This window comes from Geotrypetes seraphini, chromosome 1, assembly GCF_902459505.1.
Source record: "Geotrypetes seraphini chromosome 1, aGeoSer1.1, whole genome shotgun sequence".
NCBI classification, from domain to species: domain Eukaryota; kingdom Metazoa; phylum Chordata; class Amphibia; order Gymnophiona; family Dermophiidae; genus Geotrypetes; species Geotrypetes seraphini.
Genome location: NC_047084.1, coordinates 356,231,134 through 356,256,940, shown reverse-complemented (window position 1 = coordinate 356,256,940; position 25,807 = coordinate 356,231,134). Strand labels below are relative to the sequence as shown.

At 41.8% G+C, this 25,807-nt stretch overlaps 1 protein-coding gene across 1 annotated transcript in view; it reads left to right on the top strand.

Moving 5' to 3' along the window:
• The window catches only part of CFAP299 (cilia and flagella associated protein 299), a 569,941-nt gene that overhangs the window by 130,443 nt on the left and 413,691 nt on the right, over positions 1 to 25,807 (top strand). Inside the window, exon 3 of the mRNA XM_033914579.1 lies at positions 19,500 to 19,590. Within this exon, the coding sequence (XP_033770470.1) occupies positions 19,500 to 19,590 (91 nt within the window). The remainder of the gene's footprint in view (positions 1 to 19,499; positions 19,591 to 25,807) is intronic.

The window sequence follows — 25,807 nt, the reverse complement described above, 5'->3', positions numbered from 1 at the left end:
GCTGGTGGGGAAGATTAGACACTATTAAAATGTCACTTGCTCCTAAAGTGAACTTCCTGTTGAGTATGCTCCCAATTAAATGTCCTAATTCTTTTTATAAACAAGTCAATAAAATATTATTTAATTAACTTTAGAATAAAAAACCTCCACATATAGCTTCCAAAATACTAAAATTCTCAAAAGACTTACCCCCCTCTTCTATTAAACTGTGCTAGCAGTTTTTAGCGCAGAGAACCGCGCTGAATGGCCCGCACTGCTTCCAACGCTCATAAGAACTCTATGAGCATTGGGAGCAGCGCAGGCCATTCTGCACGGCTCCCCACGCTAGAAACTACTAACGCAGTTTCGTAAAAGGAGGCCTTAGGTGGAGCTAATTTTCCCAATTTAATTAATTATCATTATTCTTATATTTTGAGTCAAGGTTCACAATATTTCATTTCTTCTCATGATATAAACTCAATTTCAGTCCCAACTTGGTTGACTCTAGAGTCCAATATGATTCTTCCCTTTCCTATACAGGCATTAGCTGACATTTCTAAATTTAAACCTATAATAACCCCAGTGATTGATGCAATGTTACATACTTTCAATAAAATGAAATCCTACTACCAAAAAAGCAACAAGTCAAAACTATTTAATCAAACCTTACTTTATGGTTTAACCCTCTGTTCCGCATAAAATAAAAAATATCTAGACTGGACATCCTGATATCTGGTATGTTTCACGATTATGTTCAAAGGGTGAATTTAAATACTTTTCTACTCTCCAAAGGGAATTTAATCTCCCAGATTATCAATTTAATAATTGGAATAAATAGATGAATATGTTTAAGAAATCAAAATTAAATACCAAATCTCTCTCTACAGATTGTATACATTCTTTTTAGTTAAATTAACAGCATATCCAAAATGTTATGCTGCTTCTTTTTAAACATTTTTTCAAAAAATTCTATTCACTTTTGCATAAAAACTCAAAAACTTGAGATAATGAGATTGGTGAATCTTTGTGATCATCAATGGTCTTTATTTTGGCTTCATGGTCCAAGACCTTCGCTTTCAGCAGCATTGACCCAATCTTTATTTTTCCTCCAACATAGGTCTCACTGGACCCCTATAAAATCCTTTAAATGTGGTATTATCTCTAATAATTTAATTTATGTTGGTCCTGTAATTCTAAAGCAGGATAATTAAAACACATTATATTTGAATGTAATAATATTTCTATTTTCTGGTCTGATGTAAGATTAAAAATTTCTTATATATTACACATTTCTGAAACACTAACCCCCTCTTCTACAAAACTGCACTAGTGTTTTTTAGTGCAGAGAGCCGCTCTGAAGGGCCCGTCGTGCTGCTCCCGATGCTCATTGAGTTCCTATGAGTGTTGGGAGCAGCGCGGGCCATTCAGCATGGTTCCCTGCGCTAAAAAAACGCTAGTGCAGTTTTGTAGAAGAGGAGATAACTTTTAAGCATCAAATGGAAATCTATATCTCTTTCATCAAGTCTATCTCGCCAACGGGCTCTGTTATTTGATTTCTTAATTTCTGTTGCATTGAAACTGATTGTTTAACATAGGAAGAATAAGGGGCTCATAATAAAAATTTAAAAAAATCCAAAAATCAGCCTAAGTTGGTACATGGATGATTAAAAAGACAGGTCGTCCAAGTACCGATAATCAAAACTGATTTAGACATATCAAAAACCAGCTTAGGCCTTTTCACTGCCTCTGTAAACCCAGAGCGAAAAGGGGCATTTTTGAAGGAGTGGATAGGATGGGATATGGGCTGACCTAGACTTAGTCGTCTGGCAGCCATAATCAAAAAGTTTGACAGGTTGCCAGATGGAATTTATACGTTTTTGATTTAGACAGTATCAAAACAGGTTCAAATTTCTAATCGGGCCGCTAAGCTGATTGCGGCTGCTGTGATCAGCTCAGTGGCCCAGGCAACCCATCCCCCTGCACCTGTAATGATCACAGCAGGAGAGATGCCCAAACTCTCCTCCCGCCATCAACAGCAACCTCCCCTGAGACATCGCTGAAGGAGGGATGCCCAATCCCTCCTGCTGGACATCCACCTCCCTGAACTCCTGCCGGACAGCCCAGCCCACCCTCCGGATCAACGCTAAAAATTTCTTGTGCGGTTTTGTAAAAGGGGGGGAGGGGTTAATATTTCTTACATATTTATTATCATACAAATTTATCATACCTTGTATTATTATCTTTTTGAATTATGAAAATTTCTCATAAGTACATAAAAATAGCCTTACTGGGTCAGACCAATGGTCCATCAAGTCTAGTAGCCTGTTCTCATGGTGGCCAATCCAGGTCATTAGTTCTTGGTAAAAACCCAAAGAGTAGCAACATTCCATGCTACCGATTCAGGGAAAGCAGTGACTTCCCCCATGTCTTTCTCAATAACAGACTATAGATTGTGTCCAAACCTTTCTTAACCTTTTCCTATTGTGTGCCCTGGATGACGGGACATTCCAAAAAATGTCGTTGTCATCATATGTCCCATGGCATGGGACATGCAGTACACCTTCTACCTATCATTTGTCCCATCTATTGGGCCATTGTGTTTACAATAGCCGTAAAACTTTGCTAAAATAATTACGATTGGAATCAGCGTAACGTAAAATTTATTACGATAGGAAAAGGTTAAAATCAGCTACGCTATCCGCTCTTACCACAACCTCTGGCAATGTGTTGCAGAGCTTAATTATTCTCTGAGTGAAAAAATATTTCCTCTTATTGGTTTTAAAAGTATTTCCCTGTAACTTCTTGGAGTGTCCACTACACTTCCCCCTCCGTATTCGCAGTTTTAGTACTCATGATATCGATTATTTGTGTTTTTTAGCTAACCAGGCCCTGGCCTAACTTTTCTGCCCCTCTCCCTTGCGCTGTCCCAAAAAGCTGCTGAATAGATATGGCACCTGTGTCTGCCAAATCAGCGGTAGCAAGTGAGCGGTTTCCCCTCTGAATTAGACTCTTCTTTCTCACCTCACTGCCGTAGACAGGCAACCACGGCGGCCCCATGCCCTTGCTCTCCGATTCTTCATTCAGCTCCCACAACTACCGGGGAAAAGAGGAGTGAAGGCTGCCCTCTTTCGCGCATGCGCTATTTTCGGTTCCGTGTTCCCAAATCGATTGGCTGTTTTGACTTTTAAAACTCCAAGCCTCATTCTGGTGCTACAGTAGTCTCTTTTAGGTTGTTTTCCAAACCTCATTCTAGCACTGTAATGGCTTCCCTCGCACTCTCAATGCGTTCCAAGGTTTTGTCTCAACCCTATAGCTCCTATTTCTATTTTCTTGTCTTTCTTCCCCGCTTCCCAGTTATTTGCGGTTTTTCCGTATTCAGGGGTCTGTTCATCCCCCAATCACCGCAAATAAGGAAGGAGAAGTGTAGTTTTTGTAATTTTTGACCAGAGTAAAAAAAAATCGATACACTTGTACCTGTTCTGCTCCACTCAGGATTTTGTAGACTTCACTCATATCTCCCCTCAGCCATGTCTTTTCCTAGCTGAAGAGCCCTAACCTTTTTAGTCTTTCTCATACAAGAGGAGTTCCATCCCCTTTATCATATTGGTTGCTCTTTTTTGAACCTTTTCTAGTGCCGCTATATCTTTCTTGAGATAAGGAGACCAGAATTGAAGAGAATACTCCAGGTGATGTTACACCATGGAGCGATACAGGGGCATTATAACATTCTTAGTCTTGTTTCTCAATAAAAATAATAAAAAATAGAAGCTACCATGCTTACCAATACATCTGGGTCAGATGAAGATTTTTAAAAATTAACCCTCCCTTTTAAAAAAACATAGTGCGGTTTTTAGTGCCTCCATGGTGGTAACATCTCTGACACTCATAGAATTCCTATGATTGTTGGAGCTGTTAATTCTGTGGCCGGCGTTAAAAATCGTACTACAGTTTTATGACAGTGTGTGTGTAGGGGGAGGGGGGTTAAAATTGTAGATGTCAATATTCAAAAACACTTGTGCAATCAGTTTTTTCTTTGCTAACCATATACAGTACATGTATTTATTTATGCATTTTTACTATTTATGTACCATTTATAGCCTAAGTGGTTTACATTCAGATGCTCAGTATTTCTCCATATCTGTCCCAGTTGGCGCACAGTCTGACTAATATATGCATTTTCAATAAACACGTAGCCAACTAATGGGTAAATTTTGGCTGGACACGTTGATATTCAGCCAAAATGTATCCATTTAAAATTAGTAGTGGGGTAAAGCCAAGAAATTTATGAGAATAGGGGACATATTTATTCACTATCCAGATAAATTTATCTGTTTATGGGGGACCACACAAATAAGCTATCCATTTAAGTTTAGGAGTGCATATTCAGTAGTCCTACTTAAATTAAATGGGTCACTGAATATTGGGCATATGGATAAATCTTTCAGTGAACTGTGCATGACAGTCATGGTTCTGATATTGCTCCCATGAGATATAAGTAGGTCAATTTCATGCAGATTTCCTCTGTAATATCTGCTTTTAATTTCAAATTGCTCTTATCTCTTTTCAGCTGAAGTGCTTGCTCGTTTTTTTATTTAGGGTCATTGAACATATGTAGGGAGACAATTATTTAAAAGCAGTTTCAAGATTTTAAAAAAGCAAACATCTCTAAAACACATATGCTTTGAACCTGCCAAAGAAAATGGCTAAAAGATAATAAAAAATTAAATTGGCAAGAAAATATGGGGAAAAAGTCGCAAACTGCATAGAAATCTAAAAGTTACAGAATTTGTAATGGTAAACTTAAACTTAATGTTATTACACCTGGATTTTTCTCTATAAAGAGCAGTTTATTGAGCCAAAGAAGTGGATAGTGCTTATCGCCAAATGCACATGAATCTTCAAGAGTGTTCTGGAACGATAAAAGCTTTTCATGGCCTATGCAATAGTTCCCATATCGCAGGAACCCTGAAGCGCTCCTCTGTTAGTTTTTTCCAGTTGAGATTTTTGAATGCATTATCTTTTTGTGGCATAATAGATCATTGAGAAGTGCTTCTTTTACTTTGTTTCATGGCTTTTTTTTTTTTTTTTAACCCTCATAGTGTTTTCTTAGGTTCAAACTTAATTCTCCTTTCCAGTGCAATAGCTGTGTCATTCTGGACAAACGGGTTATCTTCCCATGACTGCAGAAGAAATCCACTCCTGATTTTTTTCTCTAACCCTCCTACTTCACTGAGAGCTCTACTGTGTCAGCCAATCAACTTAATTAAAGGAAACAGCGCTTCTCTAATCCTAATTTATCTTACGATCTAAATAAGGGTCATCCAATCAAGATCCATCTTTGGCATTAACTTTTAACATTCAACTTGCTTCCATTTTTCTGCTTTCTCCTCAAATCTATCTATTTTTCCATGTCTTCCCTTCCCATCTATCCATGCACACTATCTCCTCCCTCTCTCTGCCCTTCCCACCATCCATGTGTGCCATTTCCTCCCTCTTTCTTTTCCCCTGTTCCCATCTATCCATAAACATTTATTCCATTTCTCTTCCCCTCCCATCTCTGTGCACCATGTCCTCCATCTCTCTCCCCATCCCCTCCATCACCTCCCTGTCTTTCCCTCTCCTACGGTCTGACATCTGTCTTCCCTCTTTTCCCCTCCTATGGTCTGGGATCTTTATCCTCTCCATCCCACAGTCTGGCATCTCTCTCACCGCCTTCCTTTCCCTCCTCCCTCCTTTGTAGTCTGACTTCTCTCTGTTTTTCCCTTTCTATCCCCCTGCCTTAGTCTGGAATCCCTCCCTCCTCCTTTCCCTGGTCTGATACCTCTCTTCTTTCCTCCCTTCCCCATCCAGTGGTCTGACATCTCTCTCCTTCTCTTACTACCTTCTAGGGGTCTGGCATCTCTATTTGCCTCTTCCCTTTCTTCCCCTTGAGGTCTGCCATCTTCCCTTTCCTCCCCATCCCTTCTCCCCCAGCATCTCCCCCATGGGATCTGGTGCTTCTCACCGTTCTTCCCAACAGCGCTGATGTAACTCTTCAGGCACCTGGTAGCTTGAGTGAAGTGTCTTTGAAGACCCGGTAGCTTTCTCTCTGCTACTGTTTTTCGCCTATGTGGGAACAGGAAGCAGTAGCAGAGGAAAAGTTTCCGGGTCGCCGAAGGAAGCACTCACTTCACTCACACTGCCAGCGGCCCGAAGAGAGCAGCACCGATGGGAATGAGAACAGTGAACAAGCACCATATCTCACTGGGGGGGAAGGGGACTCTGGATAGGTGCGCAAGTCACCCAGATGTTCTCCGCGGGCTGCCATTAGCTCATGGGCCTTGCAGTGAAGACAACTTCTATAGGGTTCTGGATGTCCGGTTTACTCGGACAAAAGTAGTAAAATGAAAAAGCTGCCTGGACTCCATACACCCCCCCTCCCGGTGTCATCTCAAAACATTAAATACCTGAGCTGGTGGGGATTCCCAAACCCCAGCAGCTGCAGAGGTCCTCTAGTGGCAAGAGCAGCTGTTTCCTACTTGCTCCAACCAGCGGCACTGTCTAACCACTGCTGTTGCCGCATTCCTTCATGCATGCTAGGTTGTTGTGCATGTACGAAAACTGAATATGTGCATCAGGGGGAGACCAGTGTGATAGCACATATGCAGTGCCTCCAGCTGGATCAAGTAGGAAAGGGAGCTGTTTTTGCTGCCGGAGGACCTCTGCGGCTGGTGGGGTTTGGGAATCTGAACCAGCCATAACACAGGCTTGAGAATTGTGGGTGGGTATAAGCCCAAAGTGGATGAGCCCAGGTCCAGCTGGGCCCACCTGTGAATATGCCATTACCTTAGATTTTATTTAGGCCTGTTATTATTGTTTTCTTAAACTATGCTTGATACTATCATCCTCCTTTGATGGGTAGGTCTTGCCTCTCCTCATGAATTTTTAAGTGAATTATACTTTTCTTATTAATAAATTATCAGCATAAAAATATGGAATGATTTACCTTTAGAAGTAAGATCTATTTGTTCCTATTTAATGTTCCTTAAAGTCTTTTAATAACATATTTCTTTTCGACAACAAGTTAGTAAGTTTTTAACTATTTTATTATTTCTCAATTGAGTGTAATTTCTTCCCAAGTATGTTGGAGACTTCTTATTTGTGATCTGCCTTGAATCCAATGGATATACAAGAAATAAAATTGTAGAATAGAATAGTAGGGTACAGGAGAAATTTCATTTCTGTTTCTTATAGCAGAATTGCACTGCTTATAGAGCAGTGGTCTCAAACTCAAACCCTTTGCAGGGCCACATTTTGGATCTGGAGGGCCTCAGGGAAAAATAGTTAATGTCTTATTAAAGAAATGACAATTTTGCATGAAGTAAAACTCTTTATAGTTTATAAATATTTCCTTTTAGCTAAGTATTAATAATAATATTGTATTTTATAGCTAAAGAGACATATGATCAAGAAACTGTTTTATTTTACTTTTGTGATTATGATAAACATACCGAGGGTCTCAAAACAGTACTTAGCGGGCTGCGAGTTTGAGACCACTGTTATAGAGTCTAGCTTTATTTGGCAGAGGGGAAGGTGGTTTCCATTTCAGTTTTTGTCTGCTTGTTTTTTTGTGATTCCCTATTTCGTATGAGGCGAGGGTCTAGAATACATTAAAATAACCCATCTAAAACATTACTCTGGAAGGTATGAAACTGCTTGCCATCACTATCAGCCATTTTCTTTTCCCAATACTGCACTTTCTACATCTAGAGACTGTGTATTTCTAACATCCATATTGGGGGGGAGGAGGGAAGTGCTGGATAAGGAGGGAGGAAGAGAGAAAGAGCTGAACTTAGAGAAGGAGAAAGGCATTTCTAATTCATGTAAATGTGAGAGGGGGCATAATGAGATAAATTTTGTGTTGGCTAATTTTCCATTTTTTAAATGTAGTTATCTTCACAGTTTTGATATACTGGCTTCCTATTCAGTTTGTTTTTGTCTTATTTTGGAATAACCATAATGAATATGTATGTGATGCATTTATGCAAATGAATATGCTAATGAGTTACACCCCACCTTTCCCCCAATGAAACCAAACTGGCCATGGATTTTTGGGGAGGATTTAGAAAAATTAGTTTAAGATCTTGGGGGTTCTAAATCTCGGCCCATGTCTGAGGAAAGTCCAAGGCCATATTCAGATCTTCTCATGCTCGTTTCAGGTTCCATAATATAAGCATTACCAGCCAGGAAAATTGACTTTGTCCTCCTTTAAGAGGTCCCATTTTTAGCAATTTCAGTCCTTATTTTGAGGTGACAAAAAGTTGCCGTCTTCAACCTGCAAAGTCTCTTAACTCCTTCTGATCTTCCCAATGATGGAGTCAAAGGGCAGATTTTACAAGGTGGGACTTCAGAAAGAATACAAACTAGAGTTCAAGCACTCAATCACAGAATTTTATTTAGATTCACTTTCAAGGTCCCCATGAAAGTGCAAGCAGTCCAAGAGACATTGCAGGCCCTGCTTCAGTTGGAGGCAGTGCTTCCTGTCCCATTTGAATGAGGGATTGGAAGGTAACTCCATTTACTTTCCAGTGTCCAAGAAAGGAGGATTGTTCTGACCAGTGTTAGATCTGAAACATGTCAATAAGGCATTAAAAATGCAACACTTCAGAATGAAAACCTTGTGTTCAGTTTTAGTGTCTCTGCAGCCCAGGGAGTTTATCACCTTCTTAGGCTTCAAGGAAAATCATTTCACCTTTCTGTGCTTTTCAATTCTAGGTTCTCACTACCATTTCCAGGTAATACCCTTGGTACCATAAACTAAACTAAACTAAACCTTAGGTTTGTATACCGCACCATCTAAAGCGAGCGGGACAAAAACGTGCTGACAATAGCACGCCGCCAATCCTGCGCTGGACTTATGTGCGCGGCCTTAAAACCGTTCCTGTTAGTGCTCTGAGGGGGGTGTGGGGAACATGTTTGCACTTCCGTTGGGTGTGGGTGGAGGAGGGAACCCCCCATTATAGTGGAAACTGCTGTTTTCCTTTGTTTTTTGGGTATTCAGCAGTTTTCAGTGTAGTGGAGGGGTGGGGCCCCCACATACCCCCAATGGAAGTGCGAACACTTGTAAGTTTAGTGGGGGGGGGGACCCCCAATACACACACCCTCGGAGCGCTAACAGGAACTATTTTAAGGCCACACACATAAGTCGTGCGCGTTTTCCGGTGCATTTTTGTCCCATGCAGTTTTGACGTGTCACCATACCCTTTTGCCGTGCTATGGTGCAGTCATAGTAGTAGTTGTGGTCTTTCTTCTTTGGGAGGAAATTCAAGTCCATCCATATTTGGACAACTGGGGGTATTGTTCAACATGAAAGAGGGGAAGATTTTTCTCCCTTTGGTGTGTCAGGAAAAGATTTAGTTTCAGGTCATGAAGTTCCTACAGCTGCTGCTCATGAGAACTTGGGATTATATTCAGCTGTTGTGAAGCATGTCTTCCACTCTAGAAGTTCTTCCTTGGGCCAGGATGAACATGAGACCACTGCAGCTTTCCCTACTCTCTCGTTGGTTTCCTGTATCGATGGACAGGACTGTCCTGAGCTGGAAATGCACCCCTGTGGAACATGCCCCCCCCCCCCTAGAACTCCTATCCTGCCCATTGCATTGCAGCCAAGCAGGGAAGTCAATGGATAGGACATAATTTTGGAGTTCTTGCCTCCGTTGTGCCCTGTGCAGCCTCACTGTAGCCCTGTCGATGGATTACAGCTTGTGCTTACCCTGCACCATTCAAGCGAAGAATAGTTTGCAATGATAGACTACTCTGGCCAATCTTCAAAAGGGTCTTCCCTTAGCTTTGCTGGATTGGGTTGTCATGACCACAGTTGCCATACAAAGAACTAGAAGACTTCTGTGCAGTCTGTACCTAAGAAGGTGGACTCTATGTATACTGTAGAGTCCAGAAAGCTGCTGGATTCAAGAAGCAGCAGCTCCCTCACCATTCTATGATGGTGAAATCCACCCTCAAAAGAGCCAGAAGTTATAGAACCTACATCTTTGTGCCCTCAAGGAAGGATGCTCATAATCTGGAATTTTTTGGAAGGAAGGTTCATCAAGGCTCTATGCTTGTCTCCCATATCAGTCCTACCAGCTTTGCATAAGCCTCTACCTGAAGAATTTGGCGTGCAGTGTAGCAGCATTTGTGGACACCCTACCCCAAAAGCAGGTCACTAAATTCCATCAGATAGTAGCCAAATAAAAGGAGTACTGAAAGTAGATAGCACGGTCAATCTATAATGCTTTTGACAAGGCATACAGAGTTTTCACATTGTGTATCGGTATGTGAATACTTGCCTGGCTGCATGTTTCTGCCTTAGAACCAGCTTCAGGAGAAACTTGCAGATATCTCTTGCCAAGGTCACAGTCTTAGGGTATAAAGTGGAGGAAATCACTGACCTCAACAAGAAACATGCCGATACCATGAATTCCCTTTCTCAGTCTACTCCTTCTGCAGGCTCCGCTTTCTGGAGGTTTGGGGGTAGAAACCTAAGGAGGGCATACTACACTCAAAGGCATATATTTGCTCTGTCTGCCTGCCCTGCCCAAAAATCCTAGTGTTCTTGCTCCCACCCTTGGCAGCAGAGAATCCAGAAGCCCTACCAGCTCTCCAATTGAAGCCGGGGACAAGCTTTTGACCAGCTCCAGGAGAGCATATCCATCATAAAAGTGACCATCCCAGGGGGCCTCTGTAGGAGGGAGGCTGAATTTTTTTTCCCAAGAAAGGCAGCCCCTTGTAATCTCAGACCAGTGGGTACTCATATCAACATAAGAATAGCCATACTGGGTCATAGCAATGATCCACCTAGCCCAGTATTCTGTTTCCAACATTGGCCAATCCAGGTAATAAGTATCTGACAGAAACCCAAATAGTAGCAACATTCCATTCTACCAATCCCAGGGCAAGCACTGGCTTGCCACATGTCTGTCTCAATAACGGACTATGGACTTTTCCTCCAGGAACTTTTTTAAACCCAGCTACATTAACCACTGTTACCACATTCTCTGGCAATGAGTTCCAGATTTTAACTATTCGTTGAGTGAAAAAATATTTCATTCTATGTGTTTTAAAGGTATTTCCATGTAACTTCATTGAGTATCCCCTATCTGTGTAATTTTTGAAAGAGTTAAAAATCAATTTACTTTTATCCATTCTACTCGACTCAAAGTAGTCTGGGAGGGTTATGCACTTCATTGGCAAAAACTTCCTCCAAATTTTCCACCATCAGGAAGTGCTTGGGGAACTTGCTTTCCTTCTGCAGTACCTCTTCATGCCCCATTCCAGAAAATCACATATACTGAGAGGCAAATTGCCAAGTGGCAGATAAACAAATCTTTCATAATGGATGCAGTTGCAAAAGTTTTCTGTGTCCAAACAAAAATCTAATGAGATTATTATTCTTAAGGTAAAGTACAAGATAATCTGGCACATTTCTGTAAATGGTTTTATAAATCAAACATAAAAACTTAAAGTAGTAATGAACATTCCACATAGTACCCAATAATGTGCATTAATGCTGCCTAGTAAATGGGCCTCTTCCTGTCACTGTTATTTAACTGCAGGAATATTGCATGTGTTTTCACATACTACAATAAAGCAAAGTTACTCACTTGTACCAGTGTTCTCCAAGGACAGCAGGGCATATACTCTCGTATGAGTGACGCCCCTGATGGAACTTGGCAAAGATGCTACCCTTACCCCCTGGCATAGATGCTACCCTCCATCCCAATGGCTTGTTTTATGCATTTTACTTTTGGACATATTTTAATGATTCAAAAAGATAGACACACTGAGGATAAGCACATCTAAAAAAATGCCATTTTTGGAACATAAAGATAAGATGTTTTTCTGTTTCAAAAATTATCATGTTCACTACTGAATTTTAATGTGTGTTCCATAAAGCGTCTAAACCCAGATTTGGATGTCGTATTGAAAATGTCTCTCCACATGGCCTAACAATCTCAACATATGCCGAGCTGAGATCTATTATGACATCTGCTCTGGTTTCTGGAAGAAAGGTTTGTACCTCTGCCATGTCTAGTAGGGCATCAATGAATTCCAATCTCTGAACTGGAGAGAGATGGGACTTTAGGTAATTGACATGTAACCCTAGTAGCTCTCCACAATTTCCAAATTCCAAATAAAACATAATACAATATCAACTTTAGGTCTTCCAGAAAGCCTCAGCCCCACCACTCCACCGCTAGATATATCTTATAGCGGGAAGCATTACGTGGTTCTCATCACTGGCCTTCGGTTATTTCATTTTAACTATATTTTTGTTTTATTTTCTTACTTTACTTTCTTTCTTTCAATTTCATTTCATGTTTCGCACACATGTGATTTATCAAGGGTCTCCCGTAGCCGTCTATGTCATCCAACTCACTATAAATTTAAAGAGCAAGATAGAGTAATTCCAAATTGAATAAAAGAAAATTTTACATCATTGGTGGGGACCCTAGTAGCTCTAGCACCCGAATTGTCATTTGCATTGATTCTTGAGCATCTTCCTGTAACATGCAATTGCCTAGCTAAGAAAGCAGGTGCCGCTCCCCCACGTCAAGTCTGCATAGCGATGCTGTGACTACCACAAGATCACTTTGTAAAAACCCAGGGCGCGGATGCAAGACAGGCAGATTGCAGTATTGATAATGGTGTTTCTCTACCAGAAATCTGGGTGGCATGGATTCATCCTTATGTTGGAGTAACCATCTTTTAAGTTCAGAGAGCATAGCCAATTGTTGCCTGAATCAAGGAAGGCAGAGTACCCAGGGAAAATTTTCTTGAACTTGTCTTTAACCAAATATTTTTTCAGGGCCTTTTGGCATTTTAAAGATAAATTACTTGCATTTCTGGAAGAAACTGAAACCTTGTTTTTCTTTTTAAAAAAAAATACAAATACAGATTTAAGGTGAAACTATTTAGATTAATATAGAGCCTATCCCTTGGAATGGTCTGCTGCAGGGACTATTGAGATAAGTTAAACATAGAAACATGATGGCAGATAAAGGACAAATGGCCCATCCAGTCTGCCCTTCCGCAGTAACCATTAGAGATCCTATGTGCCTATCCCATGCTTTCTTGAATTCAGACACAGTCTCTGTCTCCATCATCTCTTCCAGGAGACTGTTCCATGCATCTACCACCCTTTCTGTAAAAAAGAATTTCTTTAGATTACTCCTGAGCCTATCAAGTCTTAACTTCATTCCATGCCCTCTCATTCCAGAGCTTTCTTTCAAATGAAAGAGACTCGACTCATGCGCATTTATGCCACATAGGTATTTAAATGTCTCTCAAAAAAATGTCAAGAGTAACACTCATAATGCAATAATTCAAAAAATATATATATTACTCACCAGAGATGGGCTGTGATCCCACGATAAACATTTAATGCAAAAAAGGCAGAGAAAAAGCCTCAAATTTTCATAAATATTCAGCAGTCACACATCAATATAATTTAATGTTTAAAATCTGCTTAATTTCATATCATTGGCAAAAAACTTCACCACCATAAAAATGTAATTATCAGTAGGGTACTACACTCATCACTGTGCACAGGGAAAACAAAAAGTTTACTTAGCTGGGAACCATGATCTGTAATCGCCGTCGCTGGAAACGTCTGGCCAGACAGATGAAACAACACAGTGGCTATAAGATGAAATGTCCAGAATCCATGCCCAAATCCAACAAGTGCCTTGTTTCACCTCTCAAAGGCTTCCTCAGAGAATACAATTCTGCTGGAAACTCTGGCACGGGGTAGTGGCATCACTACTTCCTTTTTCCTACTGGCCATACCTCTTCCTAAGCACCCTAGCATCCTTGTAGCTTTCACCGTCACCTTTTCAACCTGTTTGGCCCCCTTAAGATTATCACATACAATCACATCCACGTCCCGCTGTTGTGTCATGCACATAAGTTCTTCACCTCCTAAACTGTTCCTTCGGGTTTTTGCAGCCCAAATGCATTTCTTAGCATTAAATTTTAGCTGCCAAATTTCAGACCAATCTTCAAGCTTTGCTAAGTCTTTCTTCATGTTATTCATACCATCCGGAATGTCAACTCTATTGCAGATTTTGGTATCATCCACAAAGAGGCAAATCTTACCTGACAGGGCTACCCTAATCAACTTCCAGCATGTTAAAATCACCTATTAGTAAAACTTCCCCTTTTTTAGATAGATTCTGAATGTCTACTATTAAAACTCTGTCCACTTCTTCCGTCTGTGAAGGAGGTCTGTATATCATACCAATGTAAATATATTTACCATTCCCTCTTTCCAAATTGATCCACAGTGCCTCTTTCTTGCCCTACAGATCCCGCAATTGTAAGGCTTTAATAATGATCTTTAACATATAACGCTACTTCCCCTCCTTTTCTTCCTACTCTTTCTTTCCTGAACAGATTATTGCTTGGTATAACTACATCCCAGTCATGGTTCTCTGTGATCTCCACTATATCCAACTCATCTTCTTCCATCACAATTTCTAGATCCAGAATTTTGTTTACCATACTTTGAGCATTAGTATATACTGCTTTCCAGACATTGCCCCCTTTTTTCATCCGTGTAGAGGTATTCAGTGATTTACTTACCTGGGGGCTTTGATCACCCTGCTCCATCGCTTCTAGTTTAAAGCCCTCTCCAGTAGATTAGCCAGCCTGCCCCTGAAGACTCTTTTCCCTTCTTTGAAAGATGGATACCATCCCTGTTCAGCAGCCCTTGGAAAATCATCCCATGGTCTAGGAAGCGAAAATGTTCTCGATGACACCATCCACATAGTCATGCCTTTCCAGGATATGTGCTTCTCTGACCTGGCCCTTACCCTCGACAGAGAGGATGGATGAAAGTACTACTTGCGCACCTGACTGCTTCACTTTCTCTTTGAATTTTGTTTGCATTGATGCATGATTTGGTTGATTTTCAGTCAGTGGTAGTCAAAATATTTTTAAACAATGACCACTGTGGGTAGAAATAGCCTCAGATATTCAGGGGAAAATTCTCAAAACTTTAACGTGGTTGCTAAACTGGCTCTGGTTTAACTTACCATGGTCTTTTCTGAGCTTCCTAGTAGAGAATGACACGGTGACTGTTACCTGCGTATAGCATGGGTAATCTGCAGGAAAAGGGTGAAAAAAAGATTGGTAGCTGTGGGTAGGGGATCAAAGCCATTCACTGCCCTGTGGAGCGATGAGTGGCCTTGTTCCTGCAGTAAAGTATCTTCCATGCGTTGCCTCCCTTCTCATCCCTCCCAGTCTTTAGCATTCCTCGTGATCACGTGGCCGAGTGACCCCCTCCTTCCTGTCTCCCGATCGCCGCGGTCCGGGCATCTCTTCCCCTTGACGGGCCATCTCCCTCCCTTTCCCTCACCTTCACAGGCACTTTTCAGAATCGAGGTTTTTCTTTCTGAGTGGTGCAAGCTGCCCAGGCAGAAACAGGAAGTTGCATCAGAGAAGTTTCAGAGTAGTCGTGCGAGATCTGTGAGAAAGCTGTGAGAAACCTTGATTTTGAAAAGAGCCCGCGAAGGTGATGGGAAGGGAGGGAGATGGCCCGACGAGGAGGGGAGAGAGGAACAGATGCCAAAAGGAAATGGGGAGGAGAGAGAAGGGAGCAGATGCCGCATGGAAGTGGGGATGGAGAGAGAGAGGGGAACAGACGCCAAAGGGAAGTGGAGAGAGAGAGAGGAGCAGACACTGTATGGAAGCGGGGAGGGGAGAGAGGAACATACGCCAAAGGGAAATGGGTTGGAGAGGGAGGGAGCAGACACTGAATCAAAGTGGGGAGGAGAGAGAGGGGAGCAGTCACTGGAAGGATGTGGGGAAGAGATAGAGGGGAGCAGATTCTGAACGGAAGTGGAGAGAGAGGGAGGAGCAGATGCTGGGTGGAAGGGGTGGGGAGAGAGGGAACAGATGCTGAAGAGAAGTGGAGAGGAGAGAGAGAGAGAGAAGGGAGCATATACTGGATGGAAGAATGGGGTTAAAGAAAAAGGCACATGCTGGATTGGGGAAGAGAATAGAGTTAGTGAGATACTGGAAGGGATGAGGGAAAGAGGTGGCAAGCTGTAGGTAGACAGCAATGAAAGGGAATTTGAGGACTGGAAGGTAAGAAAGTAGAGAAGAGGTTGAAAAATTGAGAAGGAAGAGCAGAAAAGAAAGGGAAAGGGAGAGGAGAGAGAGATACCAGAGCATTGGGGGAGGAGACAGATACCAGATCTGAAGGGAGGAAAGGAGGACAGAGATGCTAAAACTACCTGGGGGAGGGAGGAAGAGATGGAAGGAAAGAAGACAGATGCCAGACTATGGGGGAAGAAGGGAGGGAAGATGGGTGCCAGACCAATGTGGGGGAGGGGAGGGAGAGATGGAAGGGAGAGGCAGACAGTTTCTGGTAGAGGCATAGAAATAGAGCAGATGCCATATGTAAGAGGCAGAGAGAAGGCAGACAGTGGATGAAAGGAAAAGAATGACGAGAAGATGAGGAAAACAGAAACCAGACAACAAAGGTAGGAAAAAATTTCTATTTCTTTTCTCTTTTTTTTTGCTTTAGGATAAAGCAGTATTGTAGCTGTGTTGATAAACAAATCCCTGCCAGCTGAAGATCTCTTCCTCTAGTTCGGCAGCCAGAGCTCTGATTTATAAAATGACAATTGTACAGAATATTGTTTCTTTTTATTCTTTAATAAAATTAATTCAGTATAAAACTATTTGAGGCTTGTGCAGATGGGATCAGATGGTTTGCAGGTACCGGGTGGGGACAGGGCCTGAGCTCACGGGTACAGGGCGGGGATGAGGACAAATATTTTTCTCCTTGTCATTCTCTACTTCGTAGCAGTCCCCAACTCTTCCATGCAAATGTATTACTACGAGGTCATTAATATTTAAATGAGCACTCCAGGCGCTTCTCTATTATCTCCAAAGTGATTCCCTAACCTCTCTGTCTTATATTTCCGAGCAAAATTTTCTGGGAGGTCTGAGCTGTCCTAGCCTTACTTTTTGGTCAGTGCGTAAGCACCGATTGGCTCAGGCATTGACAGGAATGTAAGGCTTGACAGCTTAGGCCTGCCAAAAAATTTTGCTGCCATCAAGCAACCCCCTCTAGCAACAGGAGGGTACCCGCCGCTGCTAAGCAAATCCGCCCTTCTAAGCAAATTCCCCCCTCCCCTGCAGCAGGAGAGATGCCCACTCCCTTCTACCACCAACACCCCCTGGCAATGGGAGAGATGCCCCCAACACCCCCTGGTAATGGGAGAGATGTTCACTCCAGTGCCAAGCAATCTCCCTGACACCCCCTGGCAGCAGGACAGATGCTCACTCACTCCTGATAAGATTGGCTGCAGATCTTATCATCAGCCCATAATAAAGACCTCATGACACTTACAATAAGATAGGTTTATTAGCAATAAGCAAAAGGCAACTCACATGAAATAGCAAAGTACAGCATATTGGCTATAAGGATAACATACATACGAAATAGCAATCTGATGTTCTTTTGGGTCTGACTGTTCACTTTCCTCTCTGTTATACCCATCGACATAATATTTATAGTAGCCTAGGGTACCACCTTGTTACAGATTACATAACATTCATCATTTTTATTGGCTATATGGTGTATACACTTATCATGGAGCCATACTGAAGTGTGACGTCACCTGGTGCCAAAACTGACCTTTCTATATTTCCCTGACAATTGCATTCCCAATACTAAGGCTAATAATTTCAGAGGGCAAGCCCCCACCTTCCTGAATTACATTGTCCTTCACTAGTACTTCTTAGGAGGACTTCTTATCATGTATTGTACTGTTCTGAAAAGTCCCAAAACAGTGATATCACAGTCAGGAGATCTGACTGATGGTTTCTGGAGCAAAGGTGAATCTCTCTCTTACTGGCAGAGAGGAAAATGACTGCTTAGAAGATTGAATTCATATGCACAATGTCTCTCTTAGAAATGTAACTACTGTATTTGGGGTTCTCAGGGGTCTTCGCCTACAATATATGCAGGTCTTATGCTTGCGTCTTCTTCCACCTACATTTTCATGCAGTTCTTATTCCTGATTCTCCCCCGATTCGTCCTCATTCCCCTCTCGAAGCCAAGCAACTTCCCCCCGGCAGTGGGAGAGATGCCCACTCCCTCCCTCCGCCGCTGTACTTCTGATGACCCCCCGCCCTCCCCTTATCTTGTTTACAAAAGCCAGTTAGAGGGATGTCTCCTATCTCCTGCCAGCAGCCCGGCTCATTAAAATGGATGGCCTTCCCCTTCCCGGGGCATCCTGGGATGTACTGGGGAGGGGCCTAAGGCTGTGATTGTTCCTAAGGCTCTGATTGGTCTAAGGGAAGGTCCTTAGGCATCTGGGCCAATCAGAACTTTAGGCCCCTCCCCGGTGCATCCCAGGATGCTCCGGGGAGGGGACGACCCTCTGCCGTGGAACACATTTTTTTTATCATTCTGATTCTTATGAGCTCAAAGCATTAATTTAAAGTATGATTACTAAATATTGATGTTTTTGATTGACAATTTATAGACTACTTTGGTGCTTACAGACTAAGGGGGGATGTTGTCAAGCTGCATTAAGGCCTTAAGTTGTATTATTTTCCCCTTAATGGGCTGTAATACAGCCTTACTTTACTACAGTTAGGGTTACCAGATGTCCGGATTAAAGGAGGACATGTCCGGGGGTCCGAACGGCTTTTCAAAAACCAGCACTATGTCTGGGTTTTGAAAAGCTTCCTCTAAATCGCTTTGGGTAGGAGGGCACCTGTGCATACGTGGATACCCTCCTGCCTGATGAGAGCAATTAGCTGGTGGGGGGGGGGTGAGGTTAAGGTGGGATTGGGAACGGGATTGGGACATAATGGGGCAGGTCTAGGGGTCCGTATTTTACTAAAGTAGAATCTGGTAACCCTAACTGCAGTGATATTTAGGTCTATCAAAAATAAAGAAACTTGAAACTTGTCTTTGCGAGTTACATAGTAATGAGATGCAAAACACTGAGTTTCATATAAAACAGCTAATTATTATGTGAAAACCATATTGTGAGTTGCATTATAGTTATAAAATCATAGTAGAATAATCTCCACCAAAAATAGGAGCATTGGGCCTTAAAACTGTGGCCTGTTTCCCCTGCGATGTAGCATGAATGGGTTAGTGCTGTTCTTCCCCCTTTAAAAAAAAAAAAAAGGGGTTTCACTAGTCATTGGGCAGGAGTGATCCCCTAGCAGTAACATAGGTAATTTTACCACACCTCATGCTAGTTTAGCACAGGTCCCATTTTATGCAATGAGACCTAGTTATTAATAACCTGGGTTAACAGTAAAATATCCCATCTTAAGTAGTCCATATTGATAACACCCCCCCCCATACACACACACACAATTGATTTATGTGGAGTTACTGCAGATTAGTTTACTTTTATACAGATATCTGAAGTTTAAAGCGCTTTGATTAGTGTGCAGAAGTGTGTATAAGAGAACTGTTAGTTATATTTATCCTTTTTAATTTCTAGGACATTATCAAGTGCAGGAAAAGATCTTAAGGATAACTTTCTCAAAGCACTAGCACAAAGAGAAGAATCCAATCGCAATGGAAAAATGGCCGTGAGTACACTGGAGAAATCACATAGCTTGAGAATTTAATGCCACAGTTTTTGAACTGACCAGTTGAAAATATCTCAACACTGCAATACTGATAGATTAGGGCTCATTTCATTAACGCCTTTCCTCCATTTTGCATCTATGGAAAAACAAGCTTAGTGAACCAGGGTTTCAGTATGTAAAATAATTTAAAAATATGAAGAGAGAAAACAATAATAATAAGAAGAAAAAGATAAACCAATTTAGAAAGCAATAGTATATGCACTTTATTTCTGAAACTTGCCTTGGATACAGATTATGGGTGGTTATTTGCACTTGCATTTTCTGCAGGTATAATATTATTGGAAATGTACATGTAGAGATATATAAAAGCAGTCTGCATACTTTTCATGCCTTGAACTAAGCACATCTTAGGATATTTAAGTAACTCCAAGCTATAAATGCACAGAAGGTGGACCTTCTACAACAGAAAACTCTACCCTCAAGATTAATCTAAGGAAATATTTCTTTAAAGAAATGGGGTTGATGTATGGATCAGCCTCCCAGTGGAGGTGATAGAGACAAGGACAATGTCTAAATTCAAGAATGTACCCCTTCCTCCACAGCATGCAGTATGATTCGCTACCTTTGAACCTTCCACCATGATGTCTAGCATTTCTCTCCTCTTCCTCTCAATCCCTCCCTCCACTCCCCATGATGTCCAACATTTCTTTTTTTCCCTATCTCTCAAGTCCTTACACCTATGGTACCTAGCATTTCTCCCTTCCCCATTCCCCTTTCATATCCAGCATTTTTCTCATTCCCTAACCCCCACCCTGATCTCCAGCACTTCTCTCTATCTCCGCCATCCTTGCTATATGTTTTAACCTTATTTCCCTCCCCTAGGGTGGCAACACTCCAATCAGACCAGCACTAAAACCATCAAGGCTGATGAGAGGTGCAGGTCCTTGAGCATTTGCATGTGCTCAAGGCCTGTTAGCTTTCTCCTCTGCTGAAACATAGTTTGGAGAAGAGAGGAAGCTAGCATTCTGTTTGTAAACTTGATTTTTTGATTTAAACAATTGTGATTTTATTAAATTTCCATAATTTGCTATAGATTTGCCATTGATGTAGTACAGTGTTTTTCTCAATTTCTTCAAGCCAAGTAATTCCTAATTGAAACAAACTTCAAATGATTACCCTGAGCTCCGATCAACAGAGATTTTGAAATGGACATTTTATTAATAAAGAACTAACTTGGCAACATATATAACAAATACTGGTCATTACAACTGGCATATAGAACAAGACAAAGTTGGCATGTTCTATTACTTTTACGCACAGCTACCTATTTTAGGTGTGACCAAAACTTGTTTGTCATTCCAACCTCTAGGCAAATTCACCTATGAATCAACCTGCTTTAGCATCTTTTCTATAAACAGTCCATCCCTATGAAATACTCTCATCTTCTACCTTAGATTAGATTAGAACCTTCACTAGATAGATTTGTCATCTTTAAAAGTGTTCCTCTTTAAAGATGCCTATGGATAAATTATTCTCCCTTCATCTCTCACTGGATCCTCTCGAGGTTGCAACCTGCACGAATGTAAAGTTTTTTCACTTTAATGTACTGCTATCCCTGTCATATCAACCATTGTAGTTTGGTCTTTTTTCCATCTTTAGTTCCTGCTCTCCTCTCTGTAACTATCAGTTTTATAGATATTTTGTAGACTGCATAAGTACACTGCAATATGCAATATATCAAAACTAAATAAAAACTTGAAACTTGAAAAAAACATTTTACACTGGCACCTGCCATGGCATAAGTGCACATAAAAATTAGTTGCATGCTGATTCACAATTTCTGTTATAAAATGGACACTTAACCCCATATTTTTACACCTAATTTTTTGTGCTATTTTTTAAAATCTACCATTTACAGGTGCAGTGTGGGTGGAGTTCACAGGTACATGCTTAGATTATAAAATAAGCTAATCTACAGGCAGATGTGAATGCTGTTTATACTAGTATTTTATAAAGACATACAAGTGCTTATTCGTCTTAGATGCCTACCTGCTCTCTTAAAACAAGCGCCTTGTTATGAAAATACCATTTATAAGGAATGTAGTTTCAAAGAAGAGTAGGACTTGGGAGTGGTTGTATCTGATGATCTCAAAGTGGACAAAAAAGTAGAAAATGTGATGGCAAAGCCAGAAGGATGCTTGGGTACATAGGAAGATAAAGGACCAGCAGGAAAAAAGAGGTTTTGATTTAATGAGGACTTGCTAGGTTAAGAAAGAATTAGTTTCCTGATTTTTTTAGTTTTACCTGATTTGTTTTAAGTTATACTGTCTTAATCTAACTTTCTGTACAAGTGTTGTATACTTGGAAATTTTGAAAAATCAATAAATATATATAAAAAAGAGGTAATAATGCCTCTATAAGTTTCTGATAAGAATCATAAGAACATATGAATTGCCGCTGCTGGGTCAGACCAGTGGTCCATCGTGCCCAGCAGTCCGCTCCCGCGGCGGCCCTTAGGTCAAAGACCAATGCCCTAACTGAGTCTAGCTTTACCTGCGTACATTCTGGTTCAACAGGAAGTTATCTAACTTTGTCTTGAATCCCTGGAGGGTGTTTTCCCCTATAACAGCCTCCGGAAGAGCGTTCCAGTTTTCCACCACTCTCTGGGTGAAGAAGAACTTCTTTACGTTTGTATGGAATCTATCCCCTTTTAACTTTAGAGAGAGCCCTCTCATTCTCCCTACCTTGGAGAGGGTGACCAATCTGTCTTTATCCACTAAGCCTATTCCCTTCATTATCTTGAACGTTTCGATCATGGCCCCTCTGTCTCCTCTTTTCAAGGGAGAAGAGGCCCAGTTTCTCTAATCTCTCACTGTACGACAACTCCTCTAGCCCCTTAACAATTTTAGTCACTCTTCTCTGGACCCTTTTGAGTAGTACTGTGTCGTCCTTCAAGTACGGCGACCAGTGCTGGATGCAGTATTTCAAGTGAGGGCGTACCATGGCTCAGTACAGCGGCATGATAACCTTCTCCGATCTGTTTGTGATCCCCTTCTTAATCATTCCAAGCATTCTGTTCACCCTTTTCGCTGCCGCCGCGCATTGCGCAGACGGCTTCATTGACTTGTCGACCAGCACTCCCAAGTCTCTTTCCTGGGGTGTCTCTCCGAGTATTGCACAGGACATCCTGTATTCATGTATAAGATTTTTTGTTACCAACATGCATCACATTACACTTAACCACATTAAACCTCATTTGCCGTGCCGCAGCCCATTTCTCGAGCATGTTTATGTCATGTTGCAGGTCTTCACAATGCTTCTGCGTCTTCAGTACTCTGAATAACTTCGTATCGTCTGCAAATTTTATCACCTCACTCGTCGTACTAATTTCCAGGTCATTTATAAATATGTTGAAGAGCACAGTTCCAAGCACCGAATCCTGCGGCACTCCACTCGTGACGCTTTTCCAGTCTGAGTATTGTCTATTTACCCCCACTCTCTGTTTCCTAACCGCCATCTAGTTTTTAATCCACGTGAGTATTTATCTCTCAATTCCATGGCTCGCATTTTTTCAAAGTAGTCGTTCAAGCGGGACCTTGTCGAACACCTTCTGAAAATTCAGATATACAGTGTCAACCGAGTCACCCTTGTCTATCTGCTTGTTAACTCCCTCGAAGAAGTGCAGCAAGTTCATCAAGCAAGAACTTCCTTTGCTGAAGCCGTGCTGGCTGGTCCTCATCAGATTGTGTCCATCAAGGTGGTCAATGATGCGGTCCTTTATCAGCACCTCTACCATCTTTCCCAGTACCGAAGTCAGACTCACCGGTCTGTAGTTTCTCGGATCTCCCCTTGAACCTTTCTTGAAGATCGGCATAACATTCGCCACTTTCCAATCTTCCGGAATCCTTCCCGATTTGATCAACAGATTGGTTATTAGTTGAAGCAGTTCAGCTATAACCTCTTTCAGTTCCTTGATTACCCTCGGATGGATGGCATACGGTCCAGGGGATTTATTGTTTTTAAGCCTATCAATCTGCCTGCATACCTCTTCTAAACTGACCGTCAACCCCGTCAGTTTCCCGTTATCATTTCCTGCATATAGCCTGTCAGCTTTCGGTATGTTGCGTATATTCTCTTCGGATAAATAGAGACGCAAAAAATGTGTAGTTTGTTGGCGATGGTTTTGTCCTCCCTTAGCACTCCCTTTATTCCATGGTCATCCAAAAGCCTCACCACTTCCTTTGCAGGTTGTTTACCCTTAATATATCAAAAGAACGGCTTGAAGTTTTTCGCCTCCTTGGCTATTTTTTCGTCATAGTCTCTTTTGGCCCTTCTTACCACCTTATGGCACCTTCTTTGATGTTGTTTGTGCTTTTTCCAGTTTTTGTCCATTTTTGACCTTTTCCATTCCTTAAAAGAAGTCTTCTTGTCTCTGATTGCTTCTTTCTCCGCTATAGTGAGCCACGCCGGTTCCTTGTTCTTTTTTCTCTTGGATCCCTTGTTGATATGCAGTATATATAGATTTTGCGCCTCGGTGACTGTGTCCTTAAAATGGAACCATGCTTGCTCTAGCGTTTTTACAGTGATTATCCTCTTCTTTATCTTCTTCCCCATCATGAATTTCATCCCTTCATAGTTCCCTTTTCGGAAGTTCAATGCCGTGGCCATCATTCTGGATCAATGTTTTGCCCCCGTATCCAGGTTGAAGTGGATCATATTCCCAGCATTCCTTCTACTTCTACACCTTGCGCCGGTCCTCATAGTCCATTTAGAATTAAGTCCAGAATTGCATTTCCTCTCGTATTTTCCTTGACAAGTTGTTCCAGGAAGCAATTGCCTACAGCATCCAGGAACTTGGTCTCCCTACCGCAGCCAGAGGTGCCTAGGCTCCAGTCTATCCCCGGATAATTGAAGTCGCCCATGAAGTCCCTTGCAGTTGTTTTTAATCTCGTCCGTCATTTCTCCATCAGTTTCTTCGGACTGCCCCGGGGGTTGGTAGTAAATGCCGATCTTCATTTCCGTTCCATTTGTTCCCGGAATTTTGGCCTATAGAGACTCTACCTTATTTTTCATTTCCAGCGTGTTCTCTCCAGTAGACTCAATTCCCTCTTTGACGTATAGGGCAATACCCCCACCTTTTTGACCCACTCTTTCCTTGTGGTATAGCTTGTATCCTGGTAGCACAGTGTCCCAGAAGTTTTCCTCATTCCACCATGTTTCCGTGATGCCGATGATGTCAAGGTTATTTTTTCGTGTCATAACTTCCAATTCCCCCATCTTATTCCTTAGACTCCTTGCGTTCGTGTACATACACTTGAGTTTGCGGCCTGTTACTTTCTTGAATTTCCTCCCCTCTTGTGTCCCTTTCGATCTGTCAGGATTTCTGCCTTGCCTATGATCCGGTGAGTCTTCCCCGCAATCTTCCTGTACGGTATCCTTTGGGTATACCGGTTCCCGAACCATCGACTCTCAATCGACTGTCGGCTTTCCCCTTCTTCCTAGTTTAAAAACTTCTCAATTTCTCACTTGATGTTGCTTGCAAGTAGCCTCGTTCTGTCTCCGTTGAGGTGGAGTCCATCCTTCCTGTATAGCTTGCTCTTCCCCGAGAACGTCGTCTAGTTGCGTACAAAGTGGAATCCTTCTGCACACCAGCGCCTCATCCACGCATTAACTGCTTGCAGCTCCATCTGCCTCTTCTCATCAGCCCTGGGTACTGGCAGGATCTCCGAGAATGCTACCCTCGGCATTCTGGTCTTCAGCTTCTCTCCTAACATCCGGAACTGGTCCTTCAGTACTTCCCTGCTGTAGTTCCTGTTGCTCATGTTGTTTGTTCCCACATGGATCACCACCGCTGTATCTTCCTCAAGAGGAAGATTCCACGCTGTCGATGATCCTGTTATATAGTATATTAAAATCCATTAATCATCAATCTAAAAACTTGCCTTATGATTCCAAGCCCCTTCCAACTGCACAAGAGTTAGCAGATTGTTTTGTCGAGAAAGTCAATAATATTAGAAAAAATTTTACTTTAAAACAACAATCCACTATTACATTAGATCACGAAAGTAATCCATCACTTACCTCGAAATGTTCCCATTTCAACCTTCCAAGCCTTAAAGATTTAGAATCAATTATCAAAGTTATCAATCCTAAAGGATCCTTTACCGAATCCATTCCTTCTACTATTCTCAAGAAATATTTTTCTATTTTTGGTCCC